The 20762-nt window shown below is 37.0% G+C and overlaps 1 protein-coding gene across 4 annotated transcripts in view; it reads left to right on the plus strand.

Moving 5' to 3' along the window:
* Nucleotides 1–20762, plus strand: part of Tsp (Thrombospondin) — a 139839-nt gene that overhangs the window by 35998 nt on the left and 83079 nt on the right. For all 4 annotated transcript variants that reach the window (XM_076190596.1, XM_076190599.1, XM_076190598.1 and 1 more), the window contains exon 4: nt 8297–8438. In XM_076190596.1, coding sequence (XP_076046711.1) covers nt 8297–8438 — 142 coding nt within the window. The remainder of the gene's footprint in view (nt 1–8296; nt 8439–20762) is intronic.

Raw genomic sequence — 20762 nt, forward strand, 5'->3', positions numbered from 1 at the left:
ACATTCTGTCACACAATGATATGCGATGAGATGTCATGTCACTTTAAATAAGCATATATTTTTATTTATATTTATTATTTTTATTTTTATTTATTTATATTTATATTTGTATTTGTATTTTCATTTTATTTCATTCATTTTATCTGGATATTTATCCTTATATTATTATATTATTTAATACTATAAGTTATCATATGACACTTTAGGATTCACACATTTCTACACTCACTTCACTTACAATGTTACACCCTCGATCAACATTCCACACACACCGGAGCTGTTTTGTAATAACATCACAACAATTTATTGTATTTTTATCACTATTGTATTAAAAACCATTGTACAACCAAACGTAACCCACCTCCAAGGAGGGAACGCGGTCTTACTCAGACTATGTATACCGCCAGCTTCACTCCAGAGTCACATTCCTCTGAAGAAGCATAGAGCGAAACCGGTCAGGAATAAACTCAGTAACTCGGAACTAGACCCGTGACTTCTTTTTCCACCTTCATCAACATATATATATATATATATATATATATATATATATATATATATATATATATATATATATATATATATATTTGTATATGCATACAGGTCAAGACAGCGCGAAAGCAGCGGTGGCAACCGATAGTGTCTTTTGTGTATGCTGCCATTTGAAATATTGGTTTCTATTGGTAGTTACTTCTGACCCATCATCTAGGAGGAGCCAAGATAAGGAGGGAAGAGGGTGGAAGGGAGTGGAGTACGTTAGGGATGGAATGGGTGGGAGTGGTTTTTATGCCTTTGTTTTTTGGCTACCTCCCTTGTAAGGGAGAAAAAGCATTTGGTGTATGTATGTATCGAGAGTTATTGTGGCCGGCCACGATGGCGAGGTCGGAGAAATGGCTCCGCCCGCCATAAGTGATAAGTCGTAACTTTTTGTTGCTGCCTCAAAAAAAGTTGCTCGTGTAAATGGAGCCATAGAGACGTGTTATTTTATATTATTATTTTTTCTTTATTATTATTATTATTATTATTATTATTATTATTATTATTATTATTATTATTATTATTATTATTATTATATCATTATTATTATTAATATTATTATTATTATTATTATTATTATTATTATTATTATTATTATTATTATTATTATTATTATTATAACAATAACGATGATGACGATGACGATGACGATGATGATGATGATGATAATGATGATGATGATGATGATTATTATTATCATTATCAGTATCATTATTATTATCATTATTATTATTTGTTTATTTTTATTTATTTACTTATTCTATTTGTTTATTTTCATTTACTCATTTATTTATTTTTACTTATTTTGTTTTATTTATTTATTTTTCATTTTATTCATTTATTAATTTTTTGTGGTGGCTACTGACCATAAAAAGCCTGTGTGAACCCTGCCTTATGGATGCATACATTTATATCCATTAGCAGCACATACATAGAAAGAGAAAGGCAGTCGCATTTTTGTCAAATCATATTTGTTGAGGTAGAATTCAAACAACTCTCTTGGATTTATTCTACCAAAAGCGTCACCATAGTCTGAAAACAAAACAGAAAATAGTGTAAGAAAACATACCCATTTTTAATTAAGTTATATGTAGCTCAGATCACCACTCTTGTTTTGGCTAATGCAAGACAATTTGATTAATCTTTGAAATGAAGTTGAAATAAAAATGGGTCTCAATCAATTAGGAACCTGTTTTTTTACCCTCTGTTGAATTAAACATCATGACACTAATCAAAGCGTCACTATACTTAGGGCGAGGAAACGTTTTCGCTGCTTAGAATCGGGATTTATCCGAGGTCGGGATATACATGCAATGGGTCATTATTATTACCCCCACCAACTGAAATTAACCAAAACTAAATGTAAACTGTCAGATTCAAAGAATAAATTAAATCTGCAAAATACACTGTCCTGTTTCAGAATTTTATTATGGCACACGACAGGTAATTTTATTTAGCATGTATACCTTTGTCCTTTTCATGTTGACAACTAACAATATTTCGTTATGATTCTAAAAACATGTCAAATGTACAACTGATCCTCACTTCTTTTTATCTTGATGTTTGTACTCGAGTATGAAAATATTGCATCATTTATATTTCATGCATCTTGACTTAATTTGAAATGAACTTGAATAAAAGAAAGATATTGTGCAGGAAAGTAGGCAGAGTTGGAGTGGGTGAGGGACAGCAGAATTAGGACAATCTATCAAACGTTAGCACAAGAATGAATGCAAGATTAACATAGCGGGATCAAGGCGAGGAAAGAAGTGTTAATCGCAAGGATATGAAAAGCAGTGCCTAAACGGATCATGAGGGCAAGAGAGGAATGCAAGGAAAGAATCTTTATGACGAAAATTATAGTTGATGAGTGTCACCACATAATTTAAAAGCGACGTGCATTGGGCAGTGAAGGAAAAATGAAAAGGTACGAGTATAATTGCGGTCTTAAGAGAGAGACGTGGTCTCCAGAGCACATAAACTGCTGATTGATGAAAGACACTGGGTGGCAACACGTGGAAGCAGAAACTAGAATTGATCTTTCGAGAAAGGGAGGGTGAGCCAAAGATAAGTTACCAGTGAAACGCGTGAAGGTGGAGTAAACGTAAAGGAAATAAATAGTGGAGGAAGAGAAGGACGAAATGAAGGTAGTGAGCGTGTGGAGTGGAGAGAGAGTTCAGTGTAAGGGGGACTGTTAATATCATCAGAGCGACAAACGGCTCAGGCAGGATGTGACCGTCTTCCTTCGCTTTCCCTCCTGCCATCTTGTAGTCTCATTCATGTCTTCTTCACTTCACTGCTTTCCTCGAGAACATTCAGTCATCGTATAGTATCATTCCAATCTTAATACTTGATGAGTGAATGTCGGCTTCAGCAATTTGATTTGATTGATGTAAGCTAAATATTCTGCCTTGCAATAACGTTCTCGATTAATCTTGCAACCGCAAAAGTGGGCGCATGTATTCTATTCCGCCTGCCATCAAAAGCCATCATTGAGAATAGGTAACTCGCACACACTGCAAAGGTTAAAGCCTTATCTATACTCTTCCTAAATTCACTTGGAAGTTTACTACTTTATACATTTATATCACTTGTATTTATATTAGTTCTGAACAAACTTTTCTGCTCTTGGAGTCTTGGGCGTGTCAACCTTCTGCTTGCTTCGATTCTTCGTTTATTTGTTCCCATTCTTCTTCACTAATCTTTACATTCATCTCACTCTTTAGAATATTTTCTTTCATGATGTAATCTCCTAAATTTTTGTGCCAGGCTGATGATATTTTCATAAATTACTTTTGTTTTGAGACAATGGGAAGAAGATATTTGCAGAAAGTAAATTTGCGGAAATTACCTGTACTTCAGGATTTTCATGCAATAGAGGGGACGTAGATAGCAGGAAACGATTGCCAGCGAGGGAACTCTTCTTTTGTTAAGCTGCTCTGATCCTTTATGACATATATCCAGGTATACTTATCCATACAAATACCCAGGGCCCCGACAAGGGGAGGGGGTGGGGGCAATGCCCCGGGGCGGCACGTTTTTTTTTTTTTTGGGGGTGGGGTGGGGGAGGGGCGGCACTTTTGGTGAAAAGAAGGTAAAGAAAATTCCCCCCAATGTATTTTCAATGCATGATTTATTTATCATGAGTTGTGTGTATAAATGATGTGTGTATAAACGTTGTTTTGTGGATGAATGAGTGTGAATGTATTGTTAGTGGTGGTGTGTATGGGGCGGCACTTTTCGACTCGTCCCGGGACGGCACTTACCCATGTCGGGGTCCTGCATATACCAAAGGCTTTTTCTCCCTTACAAGGGAGGTACCCATAAAACAAAGACATAAAACCACTCCCACCTAACCCATCCCCAACATACGCCACTCCTCTCCACCCTCTTTCCTCCCTCTTATCTTGGCACCTCCTGGAAGAATGGTCATCCCTGCATCTTGCCCACTGCTTTGGGTCAGAAGCAGTGTTGCAAGACACAGCGCATCCACAGCAAGGCCACTTCATTAAATCGGTGACCCCCCCTCTGTCCCCTCATGCAGAAAAGAAGATGAGGAGAAATCACTTCATGCTGCATCAATTTATTTCTCATACATACTCCCTCACCCCAATCCCCCACCCACTCCCCCTCATGCATCACAGCATCATCCATACACAACCATTCTCCATTCACTCTTATCTTCTGTCTTCTCCCATCCTTCCTCAACAGACATTACCTTCTTTCCCAATGCCCCTTTTACCCCATCCATCCATACATAGTAATCTGTCATAATTATCCAAACAAATATATACAGTATATCCAAATATACCGACACTGGCCTGGACATACCATCATGCTTCGCAACATTCTTCTGTCAATACACCTCTCTTCACCTCACCATCCACCACCACACTCAACCTGACCTACTTACTGAGGCACTTACTTGTTCCATTTAACATACATATAACTTTTCAAGATATGTGAAATCAAATATTACAACATTCCTGGTACGCCTTGTATTTCCTGTACTGTTCTATATTTCTAGGTCTGACATGTTCTTTGGCATCTTTTGTCTTCTTACACCTTATTGCCTCTTCCACAAATTTGTGTGTGTACATGAGCATATGTATTAATATATGCATATACATATATATATATATATATATATATCTATATACATTCATATATACATATATAGAATAAAAGCAGGGAGCAGATTTTCTGTAAGATATGTGGAATTGAAAACTACAGCATTTTTGCAGTCGAATGTGGCAGGAAAGGGATGAGTGGAGGTGGAAGTAGAATGTAGATTGAGAGAAGCAAGTAAATACCTTGGGGGATTAAAAAGTGTAATGGGAAATAGACATTTGGGAATGGTTGCTAAGCTGAGATTCTATGAAGGAGTGATTGTGCTGACAGCAATGTATGGGGGCAGAAGCATGGAACATTAGAGAGGAAGATTTTAAATGTGTTTGAGATGAAATTCCTGAGAAGTATGATAGGGGATGGTGTGTGGAGTGGGGAGGAGGTTGAAGGAGTGGTGGGATGATGAAGCAAGGAAGTTTGTGGAAGAGAGAAAGCAAGCTTACACAGATTGGTTGCAGAATGGGACAAGAGAATCATATGAGAGTTACAAAGAAAGGAGAAGTAAAGCAGTAAGATAAAGAAGGCAAAGAGGAGAGCAGATGTGGGGTGAGGTAAGAGTATGACAGAAAATTTTGAAAGTAATATAAAGATGTTTTGGAGGGAAATTGAGAGAGGAAGAGGAGGCGAATCAAATAAAGAAAAGAAGGTGATAGGTGCAGATGGAGAGATGATAATGGTAGAGAGAGCAGTGGGAAGAGGATGGGCAGGGTATTTTGGGGGATGGGGTTGCTGGATGTGAGGGAGGATGGGGAGGGGGAGGTGGTTACAGTGAGAGGTGCTGGGAAGGTGACAGTGGTGGATGGGGCGCTGGGCATAGGGGAGGTGAGGAAAGATGAAGTGGGGGTGGTTGTTGGGGTGATGGGAGCAGGTAGGGTGTCTGGGATGGGTGGGTGTCATGCAGAGTGTCTAAAAAGGAGGTACAGTGATGGTGGATTGGATGGTGAGGTTGTTTGTTTAGAGGGGGGTAGAGTGCTGGAGGACTGGGGGGGTACCTGTGTGGTTCCACTTTGCAGGGGAGGGGGTGACAAGTGTGAGTGTAGTGGTTTTGGAGAGATCAGTTTGTTGAGTTTGGTTAGAGGGCTTGTGGGAGGGTCTTGGTTGAAATGATTGGGAGAAAAGTGGAGGAAGTGGTTGGTGGGGAACAGTGTGGGTTTTGGACAGGTAGGGATTGCATGGATTGGATTTTTGTGGTGAGACAGATGTGTAAGAGGGCTTTGGGAAGGGGTGGGGATTTTTTTTGGGGTTTTGTGGATTTGGAGGGGGCTTATGACTGGGTGGACAGGGAGTGCTCTGGGGGTGTTGTAGATATGTGGGATGTAAGGGGAGCTTTTGGGGGCAGTCAAAATTTTTTGTATGAGTGGTGGGGTTTGTGTCAGAGTTGGAAGTGGGGAGGGTGAGGGGTTTAGGGTGGGGGTGGGACTCTGGGAAAGAGGGGAGTGTCTGTTGAGGAAGGACGGGAGAGGACAGAGGATGGGGGTGGGTGGAGAGTGGTTGTGTGTGGATGGTGCTGTGAGGGGGAGTGGGTAGGGGATGGGGGTGAGGGAGTATGTGTGAAAAATAAATTGATGATGCAGCCCAAAGGGATTTCTCCCCATCTCCATTTCTGCTTGGAGGGGATGGAGAGTGGGGGATCACCAATTTGGTGAAGCAGCCTTGCTGTGGATGTGCTGTGTCTTGTGACACTGCTTCTGACCCAAGGCAGTGGGTAAGATGCAGAGATGACCTGTCGTCCAGGAAGAGCCAAGAAAAGAGGGAGGGAGGGGGGTGGAGTGTGTGGGGATGGAATAGCTGGTAGTGGTTTTTATGCCTTTGTTTTTTGGCTACCACCCTTGTAAGGGGGAAAAAGCCTTTGGTATATGTATGTATGTACTTGTGTCCACAAAACAGATGGAATGGTGGATCAGGTTGATGAGTCCACCACCATTGCCATCAGTCCAGTCTTCTCTGATGAGGGTGAAATTATGAAATGAGGGTATTTTTTGTGAGTATTGTAATTTTGGTTCTTGTATGATGTCAATATGTATATTGTGTTATATGAGGAAGTGTTTGAGTTTATTTTTTGTGTTGATGCCATTAATGTTGTAATAAGTTGATGTTGTGCATTCTGTTTGTGTTATAAGTTTCTGTACAGGGATGGGGTATGGGTTGGGGAGGATTAGGATGAGAGGTAATGGATGGGGGTAGGGGAGAGGCATGGGTGAGGATGCAGGTTGAGGATGGGGAGGTGAGGGTGAGGTTATGGGTGAGACTGAGGAACAGGTCCAGGTGTCTGTGTAGTGTTTTATGTCAGCAAGTGTTGTGCAAGTGAGGTGGGCCCAATTTTTGCATAAATTGCATTGAACTCGGTCCTTTGTCTGATGGATCAAGATGATGAGTTTGGAGCATGTTGGGCAAATATAATTTGTTATGGGTCCAGGGTTGCCCTCTGCTTCTCCATCTAATAGGAGAATCACCCCTTAGTGATGAAAAAACATGAAGGTGTATTTTTGGGTAAGGGTTGTGGTACTTGTCCTGGATAACCAAAGCTACTTCTAGGGGTCTTTGCCACCCACAGGGGTGGCAAGGGCTTCTTGTGATGGTTGGGCCCCCAGTTCCTTCCATCTGAGGATTGGGGTGGTGGTCTCATGACATAGATGCCACCACATTAGGACCACCACTGTGTTGAAAGAGTTAATCTCTTCAATACAATGATCCTTATGTAGGCGTTATGAGGAGCAAGTGGGTATATGCACATGCCAGTGTTAGTGTCTTCATTATATTTATTTTGTAGTTGTAGCTGAGTGACCCCTATATTCAGTGAACTGGCCCGATAATATTTTCTGTGGTTATTAACATTCAGAGTGAAAGAGAATGAGTAATACAAATGTGACTTTATATTTTGTAATGCAAGTATTGTGATACATCATCATACATCAGGCAGCTAATGCTGCCCATGAGAATTTGACTCATATTGAAGAGGTTAATGCAACATTGCATTAGTGTGTCTAAACATTAGAGTATTTACTGATGAGATGAGCATAGGATTCACTCCAAGGCAATTTGTATATAAATGGGAAGCAAAAGGAATGATGCCAGATCCTATAAATTACAGAAGGGAAATAATCTGACTCAAAATCAGATTACAAAATCCTAAAAAAAGATCAACCAAAAGCCTATTGTTCTGAGAATGTCTCCTCTAACCTGTTAATCATTGCTTTATACCATTTTGGTAAAGTTCTTTTAGTTTATAAACCTTGGTAAAGCTATAATCCTATTGTCCCCTGATACTCAGGTTGTTGACATAAATACACTTATTAAAAGAAAAATTCTGATTTGTACAGTTGTATGCTATTGTCATTCTTAATTCTCCAGTTTTCAATCAGTGATAACATCTTTATCTTTTTATTGTCATATGAACATGATTCTTTAATTCTAGAAAAGAAATTTGCATACATATTGCATACAGATTTTTATAATAGAGTTTATTTATTTCATATATAAATTTTATGGCATTCATAGCATTATTTTTTGTTCTTTTGTATCATTTACTTTTACAAAACATAATTTTTATTTCCACACAATTGTAGACAGTGTTACTAAGTAGGCTGTAGTACATCATATGATGTCCAAACTGAAAACCTGTAACTCCCAACAGTACCGAGACCGTCATGCCGACATCAGCATTGACTGGGATAGCTCTGTGCTCGATCTTCTGGACAAGCTTCGGTGCCCTTCCGGTCAAGAATCGGGTGATGTGCAGGCACAAAGTCAGAATGAAATCTACACCTACCGAAGAGGTAAGCAGGAGTGTTTCTGAGTAAAAGTAGTCTCCATGATGCTGGTTTCCAGTTCGTGTTAAAATAATGTAAACAAATGTCTGTCATTCATTAAAAGAAATGATAGATTTTGTCAGATGACAGCCTATATTACTCATTAACACCACTTGTTAATATTAGCACTAAGGCATTGCAGATAATTGGGGAAACAGGGCATCACATGACATTTTATACATCAATAACTGCTTTCAAATGGACACAGGAGTTGCTGATACACCTGTTAGATATATATGTCTTCTACAATTAAGATTTCAGTAAAATTAAGCAGCTTAATGTCCATGAAATAAGGTGAATATTTACAAAAGTACCAACCATTCAACTTATTCCCAACATGAGAAGGAAAGGAAAATATTCACCCAGGCATACCAGCAACCCCTGTTTGCAAGTGTACAAGACTGAATACAACTGAAATTTAATTGAGAAAAATGACAGGTGAACATAAAGAAGAGTGCATCAACAGAGGATATCAGCTTTGAGGTCAGTGAATTCATCATTTCACTCCCTCTAAGGTGATAGAATCTGTTGATGTCAGCCAGAACAAAATAATTAGTAACCGCTTCGCTTCAATAAGTTTAATCAATAAAGTTTTTATTTTTGATCGCTTTAAAGTCCACTGGTCCCTCTAAAACAAATAAAGTCAACTGAGGGGATTAACTAGAAAAAATAATTGAAGAGCCAGTCGCCCCACAAGATGCATGAACGAGTAAAGTCAAAATTCAGGACTTGTTAATCTTAAAGTTCAGAATGCACAACAGGAGACACTTTTTCAAAACTCTAATTAGAGTAAATGTAAAGCATTGCCAACCATTCCCACAAAATATTTTTGATGTTAAATATAAATTCAGGCAACTAAAACCCTATTTTTCAACTCTCGAAAACAGCTTCGGCTATTGTCAGGAATCTTCGGAAGTGTAATATACGAGTAGCCAAACATTGCTATTCACACGCAATTGTTCGCCTTTGAATCTATTGAATAGCTGTGTGAAAACTGAATAACTTATGATCATGTACCTGCTGAGTATAAAAATGGTTAAGGAATGTACCAATAAAACCAGTACTGTCTATGAATTGGATTTCCACATCTTTGTGACTAAGCTTCCAACACCTGTTGATTTGCCCCCATCCAATTTCTGATGCTTTGGGATCCCTCGTAATATATAGTATCCTAACATTACAGATAGAAAAATATTCATCCAGAAAGTTCCCTTATAAAGTATAAAAGTCTTTCCCTCTATCACTACAGAATATTCAACAAGACATATGACAGAGACAAGATTTTTTTTTTCAGCTTTTCAGTCATGGATTTATGCTGGTTACATCATTTGATAGTCCAATTTGACCCATTTATGCTACAATAAATGTCTTCCTCATAATTTTAATATTTAAAAATTATAGATTTATTTTAGTTTTTCTTTTATGCAAAACTGTATGCCAATTTCAGCAAGTTATCTTTTTTTAATATATGAGGGCTACATAAAAAAGCGTGATTTTTCTCAGTTACTGCCAGGGTAGCAAAAATCTACCCAAATTTTTTTGTCATCTGTCATGGTCTAGTTCTTGATTCTGAAGAGTAACTTCAGGAACATTCCGCACACATGAGAACCCCTCCTCCCCAGCCAATAGCCTAAGTAGCCTATGTAATGCACATTTTGTGAATCTACACAGATTGTGAATATTCATGAAATGTGCAGCACAAATAATAAATTCATAATTGAATGCACTGATAAAAAATTTATGTGACATGCACACATCATGAAGATTTGTAAGAATATCAGGTTAGATTTATAATGTGTGCATATCTGATGGATTCAGTATCTGTGCGCCCAATAATGAATTCATTATTGGTGCTGCACATTCAATGAATATTCATCATCTGTATAGATTCACAAAATGTGCATGACAGCCTACACAAATGACATGCCACATACCTAGGCCTTGATCCTATGATAGACCATGGAACTGAATATGACTCTCTTAACACCTCTAAATTATGGCCTGTGTTGTTGGCCTATGCCTACATGACATGAGACTGTCATGACTGGCACCAGGCATAGGCTTATGGCTATTACCTAGACCCCACCCCTCTGACCAGGCCAGGAGAGTGGGGTGGGTGGGTTAGTAAAGTTATGGTTAGACCTTTGGCTACGGCACCAATTTATTCGTAAGCCTATCCCTAGACATACCAGTCAGTATTTCCTATTTTTTCTGCCTTGTATCCCTGGTTTTTCTCTTCCTGATCCTGTTCCTCCCCATTTTTTCACTACTATGGTCGGTCTTCCCATTTTCATCATCATCGTCAAGGTCAGCTTCAGCATGTTCACTTATTATCTAATCATCTTTTTATGTTTGACATTGTATTATGGGCTCAAACATGCGTGGCTGGATGGATGGTGAATGAACTCCACCGTCTAACTCCTCTTCTTCAGATTCTGTTGAATTCTGCAATATTTTTCAATAGAAACCATGAGCATGTATGTAGTAATCAATTCCAAGGTGCTTTGGAAAAAAATTATTAAGAAAAATGGAAACCATAGGAGAGATACAAGGTAAATTACTGAACTGGATGGAGGATTTCTTAAATGGAAAGAAAATGAGGGTAGTGCTCAGAGAAAAGAGTTCAACTTTGGAAGAGGTGATTAGTGGAGTCTCAGTATCTCATTTAATGAATGCCTTGTATCATCTAACATTTTTGAATGCTTGCCCTCTTTCCAAGAGCCCATTTTTGGCAGCACATTATTCACCATAAACTTTCTACTTTTCATGTCACTGTCTTCAACTTTTATCATGCTCATCTCCACACTGTTTTTATTCTCTGTAACCTTTGTCACATTTAAGTTTTTCTTGGCCAAGAACATGATTCCTCTGCCCTGTTTCTCATTTCTGTTTCTGTTCCAATAATTGTATAACCCATGTCCAACACTATTAGGTGGTAGTGGACCCCTTAATTTTGTCTCCACAATTCCCATTATGTCTGGTTTTTCATTTGACAGGTAATCATTTAGTTCATTCAATCCTGAGATTAATCCATCTATGTTAGTATAGGCCACTTTTATTTTTTTTTCCCTTCTTCATCTTGTTTTCTGTTTCTTTTGTTTCACTTACCTTGATGTACCATTTTCTCAGCCTCATGTCTAAGACCCTCCAATACTCCTGGCTTTCAGTCTCCATTCTCTTTGTTTTTGTTTTGTTTTTTTCTTTTCCTTAGTTTCACCTCTTAGGATCTTCTATTTCCTCAACATTCACTTCTCTTTTCATCCATATCTTGTTGTAATGTTCACTCTTTGCTAACTTGCTTGCTTTTTGCTAATATGTTTTCTACCATTTGTGATCTTAGTTTTATCTTTAGAGGTCAATTTCTTTCTTTAGAATATTGTCCCATTCTATACACTTCTATACCTTTATTTCCTGGTCATCATCTTGTATTCCTTTTAGAATTGTTATTGCTATTTCTTTTTCTGATTTTTCTCTCCACCTCACCAGACCATGTTTTTCCTTTAATCCATAGTACAGTACATTTTTTCTTATCCATTGTATCTCTGACCCAATTTGATTTTTCTCTGATTACTTGAATAATTGTGTCCTTTGCATTTTCCTGTAGTCTGTTGTTGTACTATTTCTTTAAAAGCTATTTCTTTGTTTTCTCTGTTTCATTCCATTTTTTAATCTTCTGCAAACTTTCCTCACATAAGTTTTCTTCAATTCTTTCAGAAATTATCTGGTTTTTTTTTTTCTCACTATTGGTTTTATCATTGATTTTTATCTTCATTTTCACATTTGACCTCAATTAGATATTTTTTTAATCTCTTTAGTTCATTATTTAGTTTAGAATTTATTTTCTTTCATTAAATTCACAATCTCTTTCCATAGTTCTATGAATTCTTTCTCCCACAATTTTCTATTAATGCACATCTCCCTTTCCATGTCTAAGATTTGACTCAAATTTCTTCTTTTATACTTACCAAAACCAGAAAAAAATTCTTCATTATACAATCTAATTATCCCTCTTGGTGTCTCAAGGCTTCCAGAGGGTTCTGCGTTTGCGTCAACATTCAGCTCAAAATCATCATTTTTTGCATTTTCTCCCATTAGATCAATTTAACACTGTAGAGAAATCTTTTTGGATAACCACAAGTGCTCCCCCTCCCATTCAATACAAACCAGGCCTCTTGTTTTCCTTGCACTATTCAGAATTTTCATCTTATTTGGCAGCCTTTGGACCTCTAGTTGAGAGGTGCTGACAGCTCAGAAGTTCGAAAGTGTGTGCATATGTGTATATACATACACATCTTGTAGTTTTGGTGTTAACAGTATGGTCTCTCTCGGGACATGAGAAATGCATGTCAAGTTTCTTTGGTATGATGGAATGGCTGTGGTTGTGAATGAAGTCTGAAATCAGTGTAATTAGCTTGTTGTGGAGAGGGGTTGGAAAGTCATGAATGTATTTTTGCACTGACCGGGAATCAAACCTGGACCTTCCGAGGCAGGAACTTTATCCACTGCTCCATGCTGGCCTATATGTATACATATGAATTCTAATTATTCTAAAGGATTTATATTAGGGATATCTATTTTAAAATAGATGCTCATTTATTGATTTTGATAAATTCCATTACTAATGTTTACTATAAATGCAAGGTATATACAGTAGTGTCAAAGTTGACCATTTTCACCAACAAAAGTTGGACATTTTTGTCCAACAAAACAGGAGGCATTCCTTTTAATTGTTGCTCAATTCAAAACTCCTTTAAACCGAAGCTTGTCTTTCACTGCAAACAATTATAAGATTGAAATACATATATAAAGAGAGATTAACTAACCAGTAATCTAACTAAATAATTAGATAGATAAATATGGAAATTAACAAATGCACAAATAAAATCAGTGAATAGATGAATAGATAAATAAATTGCAAAATAAATATGTAAATTAACAAATAACTAAAATGAATGAATGAAGAAATATACAAATAGATAGATGAATAAATATAGATTGATATATAGGTAAATGAATAAATGGATAAATAAATATGAACATCTTAATAAAGAGATAAATGAATAAGTTAATAAATAAATAGATGAATAGATATAAATAGATAAATAAATAAAGATAAATAGATGAACAAATGAATATATAAATAAAAGAATAAGGAAAAAATAATGATAGATAAATGGATAGATAAACAAATAAATGAAAGTAAATAGATGAATAGGCAACCAGCCAATTAATCCATTCCCCCAGGTCTCATAAAAGACCCACGGTTCCAGTTAATTGGCAACAGCCACCAGATTGACCCATGATACACTCAAGGAAGAAACATTGTAGTATTTGTCTAGTTATTGCTAGGGAGGACAATTTAAAATGAGATGTTCAGTTTCGTCTGTGTGATAGTTATTTTCGGGGCAGTTTGCCTCTTTGTCCAGGTCTATTCTGTGTTGGTATTGTCTTAGCACTGGATGGTGACCTACTTGTAGACTGTGATTAGTATTCATCAGCAGTCCAAAGTCCATGCTTGCAATAGATTATATTATGTTGATTTTTACTGTCAGAGATTTGACATGTGGGCTAAAGGTCATATGAATATAAAAATTAAGGCCTAGATTTTTTAGGTTCTTTTTTAATGGAAGGTTTTGACCTTTCAATTTTATCATAAACAATGTTACTGATGACTTCTAGGGTGAAGCTTTCATTCTGTTATTTGTAAACCATTGTTCTAGTTAATGCACACACACATATTCTTAGCTTTTGTTTTGTTGTTGCTATGCTGGGATATCATCATGAGGTTGTCTGTGTAGGTGAGTGGTTCGGTGTTATGTCCTGGAGTTAGCTTTGGGAGATCATTTGCAAAGTGGTTGGATAACTCAGGTAATGGTATTGCTACACTGTCCCATTAATCTGTTTTGCTAAGAAGGCTGTTAGGCATTTCTTTTTGTTGTTGTGGATATCTGTTTCTATGATCTGCTTTGATATTATGGATTTAGAAACTTTATCAGTTGCCTTATTCATATATATTGCTACCATGACTGTAAATGAATGCATAAACGAAAGTAACATGAAATTAATAAAGTTATATAAATTACTGGAATAAGGTTAATAGTTACATATCTTTGTAGGGTCACAATATCTAAAGGTCTCACCAAATAGATGATACTGGTGAACTGATTTTGGTGTATCTAATATATATATGCATTTCATGACCACAACATTAGATATTTGATTTACAACATCAACTCGTTTCTTTACAAGCAAACGGAGAAGGATCCCTGTATATGTCTTTCCGTAAGTGTTTACCACTCCCTCTTGCTATGTGTGTGTGTGTGTGTATTTACCTAAAGTGCAATGTACAAGTCGACCTGGCATATAAGTCGACCTCAAGATTTTTAGCTCAAAATTCTGACTTAGGCCTATACATACCATATAGGTCGACCCCAAACATATGGTGGGCTACCAGTGGCCCAAAACTTACCTAGGTCTACCGGTAAATGAAATAAAGCTATAATAAACTTACCTAGGTCTACCGGTAAATGAACTAAAGCTATAATAATGACACATTTTTGTATTGTGTTGTATAGCAAGCACCAGCAGTTACCACATATTGTATCGATATAACTTATGAACATAAAATTCGTCAAGTCAACATTACCTCCTATAAAATATTACTGTAATACCATAGATAGAAGATCATTCCAAGTAGTTTTTAGATAGTACTGCTGCGTATTGCATTCTCATTTTATTGTAAAACACAGTATGACTGTACCGCACACCCGCCATTTGCATTAGTAGTGTAAACAATCTGTGACGTCACGCTACCAACCTGTTCGATGATGGTTGAGGTTTTGCTTTTGCAATGGGTCTTCATATTTTTGTAGACATCTACACAGTCTCCAGATATTACCCAGACATCAGACTGACAACACATATCCAAGGTGGAGCTTCTCCATTGTTCAGCTCGTACTTTAGCTAGAATTATTTCAACCCCATGGCTCCACCGGCAAAAAGAATGAAATATGACGCTAGCTTCAAGTGGGTCCATTGTAGGTGGGGTCCATTTATGGATCAACAAGGTATGGAATAGCCGTCCAGCTGGTTTATGAAATGAAAAGAGCTTGTTAGTGTGGGACATGTTTCGTTCTCACTTAACAGAAAACGTCAAGAAACACCTGCAGCAAAGCAATACTGCAGCTGCCGTGATTCCAGGGGGATTAACATCTGTGCTTCAGCCTCTCGATGTTTGTTTAAATAAACCCTTTAAAGACAATATTTGTTCAGAGTGGAATAAATGGATGATTGAGGGAAAAAAGTCATTTACGAAGGGTGGCAATATGCGTGTACCTCTTGTTTACAACTCGTTGGTAAAGGTTTGCATTTTAGCCCTACCCTATAAGTCGACCCCTAGATTTGGAAAGATTTTTTAGGCTTAAAAACTCAACTTATACACTGCAAAATACGGTACCTAATTGTAGTATACAGGAAAAGAGCAACACTTGTTGGATCCTGTCTCCTATTCTCTAATTTTCTAACATCTAGACTTAAATTCATGTAGTTCCATCTTAATATATACCTTTAATTTTTAGATTTGAACTCATGTATTGTTTGAGCTTGGGCTATATCACCTTCTAAGCTATTCCACATATTTATACATCCATATGGAAAATTGTATTTCTTTATATCCTTTCGACATGTGGTCTTTCGTAATTTACTTCCATCTTTAACCAGGAGATTTCTTCTATCAGTGCAATCTATCCCCTTTAGTGACCTGACCACTATCGTGTGACCTCTTTCTTTTCGATCTTTCAAAGTTGGCAGATCAAGTACCTTTAGTCTTTCCTCATATGGTTTATCTGCCAGGCTGGGAACCAGCATGGTACCATGCTACCCTTTGTATTCTCCCAATCTTGCTTACATCCTTCACTCTGTGTGGGGACTATACTATACATATACATACATATACCAACAGCATTTTCCCCCTTACAAGGGAGGTAACAAAAATACAAAGGTACAAAATCCACTCCCACCCATTCCATCCCCCAATACTCCACTCCCAGTAATCCCCTCCCTCTCTCTTATCTTGGCTCCTCCTGGATGATGGGTCATCCCTGCATCTCGCTCACTGCCCTGGGTCAGAGGCAATATAGCAAGACACAGCACATCCACAGCAAGGCTGTTTAATTTAGTCAGTGAACACCCCCTCTCTGTCCCCACATACAGAAAAAGAGAAAATGGGGAGAAATCCCTTCAGGCTGCATAAAAAATATTCAAAAATACTCCCTCACCCCCATCCTCTACCCACTCCCTTCCATGCATCTTAACATCATCTCTATATTCATTATTCCCTTGATGCAGTTTTACTATTTTTGTATATCTTTTAGTTTACCATTCACATACCTGTGGAATAGTTAAGTTGGTCCTTGCATTTTTTATTATATCTTTTTCATAGTTTCTCTTTTCTTTCTTGCATATTTTTACATATTTATTTCTTAGTTTTATATATATTTGCTATTCATTTTTTTTTCTTTTTTTCATCTTTAACAAGCTTTGTCTCTTCTATCTTTAGCCTCAATACATTTTTTGTTGTACCAGCACGTGATGTACACCCTTTCTTGCTTCTGCTTTAGTTTGTGTCTATTCCCTCATTATGATATGGTTTAACGTCACAAACTTCCCCCTATTGGAAGGCTAGGATGGTGCCCCTCACAGAGGACTTTGTAGCATTATAAATTTCTTTTAATATGTTCCATTTCTTTGCCATCTTTGTTTCTTCATTTAAGAAGTTTTCCCAATTTAAATTTTGAAAGAATTTTCTAAGTTTCTCAAAATTCGTTTTGTTGTAAATTAGTCTTCCTTTTCTATGTTTCTCATTTCTTCTTTTAGTTTGAACTCTATTAGTATGTGGTCACTCTTCCCAATTGGTGTCTTGTATTCCATTTTATCTACAATTTCAGGCTCTGACATAAATATTAAATCTAGTCTCGACGGTTCTTCATTGTTTCTATATCTGGTATTTTCTTTTACCCATTGAGTCATTGTGTATTCAATGGTCATATCCAGTAATATATTTCCCCAAAAGTCCTCTCCACCTTTCATTGTCATTTCTTCTTGACATATATCTTTTGAGTGAAAGTCACCTGTAATTACTATGTTTCCTCCTTTCAGTAATTCAATTAATGCATTCCTTGTGTCCTCCAACATTTTGGAGTGATCACTCTCTGTCCAAGACTGTGTTTTTGGGGGCACATATATTACTACAAATTTTCCACTTTTCATGTCACTGTTTTCAACTTTTATCATAATTCCACATTATTTTTTCCTTCTGTTATCTTTGTGTGTGTGTGTGTATTTACCTAGTTTACCTAGTATTTACCGAGTATCTTACGGGAAGGGGAGCTATGCTCGTGGTGTCCCATCTCTGTATCTCGCCATAGCTAATTTCCTCTTAGATTTGTTCCTGTATTGTATTTGTACACACTATTGTTTTGTCTTGTGTGTGTGTGTGATATGGATGATGATGTGGAATGTTACATGAGCTTCTTTGCAGATGATGCTAAATTGTTGAGGAAAGTGAAAATCAAAACAGACTGCAAATCATTACAGACCTGAACAAGGTTTGGAAATGGAGTCAGAAGTGGGAAGTGGACTTCAACTTTAAGAAATGTAGCATAATAGAGTTCAGAAAAAGTAAAAAAAGAATATCAGGACAATATATAATTGGAACTAAGGAGGTAAAGAAAGTGGGATCTGAAAAAGAACTGGGAGTAATTATCTCAAACGGCTTGTCCTCTGATAAACAAATAAACAAAATTGTTGGAGAATCCTTTAACTTGTTAAGATCAATAAAAGTGGCATTTACCTATTTGGACAAAGAAATTATTAAAAAAATATTGGTCACATTAATAAGCCTTAGACATATGCTGCGACATTATGGTCACCCAGTACCAAAAATAATATTAAGAAAATTTAAAGAATCCAGAGAGCAATTGCAAAAATAGACCCAGCACTTTCAAACTTGTCATATGAAGAGAGATTGGCTAAATTGAAGTTACTGACTTTGGAACAAAGAAGAGAGAGAGGCAAGCTACTGACCATCTGCAGAATCATGAAAGGCACAGAAATACTTGATAGAGAGGACTTACTAAATTGGGACAAGAGAAACACAGGACATAGAAAGAAACTCAAAAAGGATAGTTATAGAAGAGATACTGAAGAAAAGCAGTTTTCCATACAGGTTGGTGGACATGTGGAACAAACTGGATGAAACAATAATGTGTGCAAAAATCATACATGAATTTAAGAGCAAACTAGACACTGCAAGATACAAAGATCATGAAAAAGATAAGGTATCTTTTAAGGAAATTGTTCTACAACAGATGCAGGAGAAAACTAAGGAAACAATCATCAAGATAAAAGGAAAATTTGGTGAGAGATACAATAGACAAAAAAAAGTGTATAGTAGTATTTGGTCTAAAAAAAAATCCAGTTAGATACATGAGAGACAAAGAAGAGAAAGAATTAGCAAGAGATGTTTTGAGAGGAGTACAAGATAAATAGCAAGAATTAGAAAAGGAAATAGAGGAAATACATAGAATGGGAAAGTATGTAGAAGGAAATCAACCCTAAAGATAGAAAAAAAGGTCACAAGGGGCAGTGGAAGAGATATTAGCAAGAACAGGTAAGTTGGGTAATATTGAGCACTATAAAGATGTATGGATAAAAAAAAGATATGAAAAAAAAATCTTTCGGAGAGTATTAGACATGAGACTGAGAAAATGGTATCTTCAAGAAAGGGAAATGAAAGGAACAAAGAGATGGAGAGTAGAAAATTAAAAGTGGCTTATACTAATATAAATGGTCTAATTTCAGGCCTTGACCTCAGCAGTCCTATGGTCAGGTCCTTGACCTGAACAGCCCTATGCCAGGTCCCTGACCTTAGCAGTCCTATCTTCAATGGGCATAGCTGTTCGTTAATAAAGGCGAGAGGCAAGGTTTTGTGGGTTACCTTATGGGAGATGTGTTAGTTGAAAAATAAGGGTATGGGTGTTAGTTCCGTTGTATGGGGGTTGGTTACATGGTTGGTGGGAGTGGTTAGATATGGAATATATATATTGAACTTACGGTAACATAATTGGGGTAGGTATGAAAAAGGGTTCAATAGGTCTGTTGACATTAGGCATTTTGTGTTGGTGATGCTGCAGTAGCAACTTGTTTTGTCTTATGTTGCATTATTGAGTCAAGCTGTTTTATTATTATTATTATTATCATTATTCAGGAATTTATGATGTCTGTAAGATTAGGGAACTTGCTAAAGATGAGTACCATCTCGCATGTGTGTGCATCATGTGCATGGTTGGTAATGGTTAGAGAGGGTTACAAAAAATTATCAATTTTCTTAATGACATATGTGATAATCAGTAAATTAGTTCATTGATGAATTCATTTATTTTGTACTTAATCATTTGACTATTTATATGTCTTTATTCCTTCATTCAAGCCCAGAAGAACAAATCTCTTGAAAAACTCTGCAAATTCACATAAGAATTATGTGTGCATTCCCATAGACTTTACAGATGATGCTTCTTTTGATCAGCATCATATAAAATAGAACAATAAAAGAAACAGAGATGAAAATCAATCAATTCAATTACTCCATTAAGTTTCACTAAATGGAAAACCCACAGCCCTATAGTGGCTGGCATCGGACTTCGAAATCTTCCAAAGAACTTTCTGGGAAGAAACTTTTGGCTGCCGTCTGTGTTGTATCATTGTGGGACTTTATGTATCACTGGCTGAAAGCGTGAGGAGAGGACAGTGGTCTCTGGTTGTCAGCTTTCCATATGTTAAAATGTGTAAGAGATTTAGATAAAGTTAAAAGAGAGATCTTGGGCTTAGTGTGCAGACTAGTCAGCCCCTCAGGAGCTGACACTGACGGGTTTTGAACATGGGCAGTTTAGCTGTCCATCTTCTCACATGCAAGTAGCCGTTATTGGTCCCTTAATATATAGATTGATAAATTATTAAATACATAATAGTTAGATTGATCAATAGATATTTAAAAATAAGTAAATAAATAAATATGAATACATACATACATATACCAAGGCTTTTTCCCCCTTCCAAGGGAGGTAGCCAAAAAGGGAAAGGCACAAAAACACACTCCCACCCATTTCATCCCTAAATACACTCCACACCCCTCCCACCCTTCCTCTCATCTGAGCACCTCCTGGATGACGGGTCATCCCTGCACCCTGCCCACCGCCCTGGGTCAGAAGCAGTGTCGCAAGACACAGTACATCC

Source organism: Oratosquilla oratoria, chromosome 9 (genome assembly GCF_046742065.1).
Source record: "Oratosquilla oratoria isolate Oo_2021 chromosome 9, ASM4674206v1, whole genome shotgun sequence".
NCBI classification, from domain to species: domain Eukaryota; kingdom Metazoa; phylum Arthropoda; class Malacostraca; order Stomatopoda; family Squillidae; genus Oratosquilla; species Oratosquilla oratoria.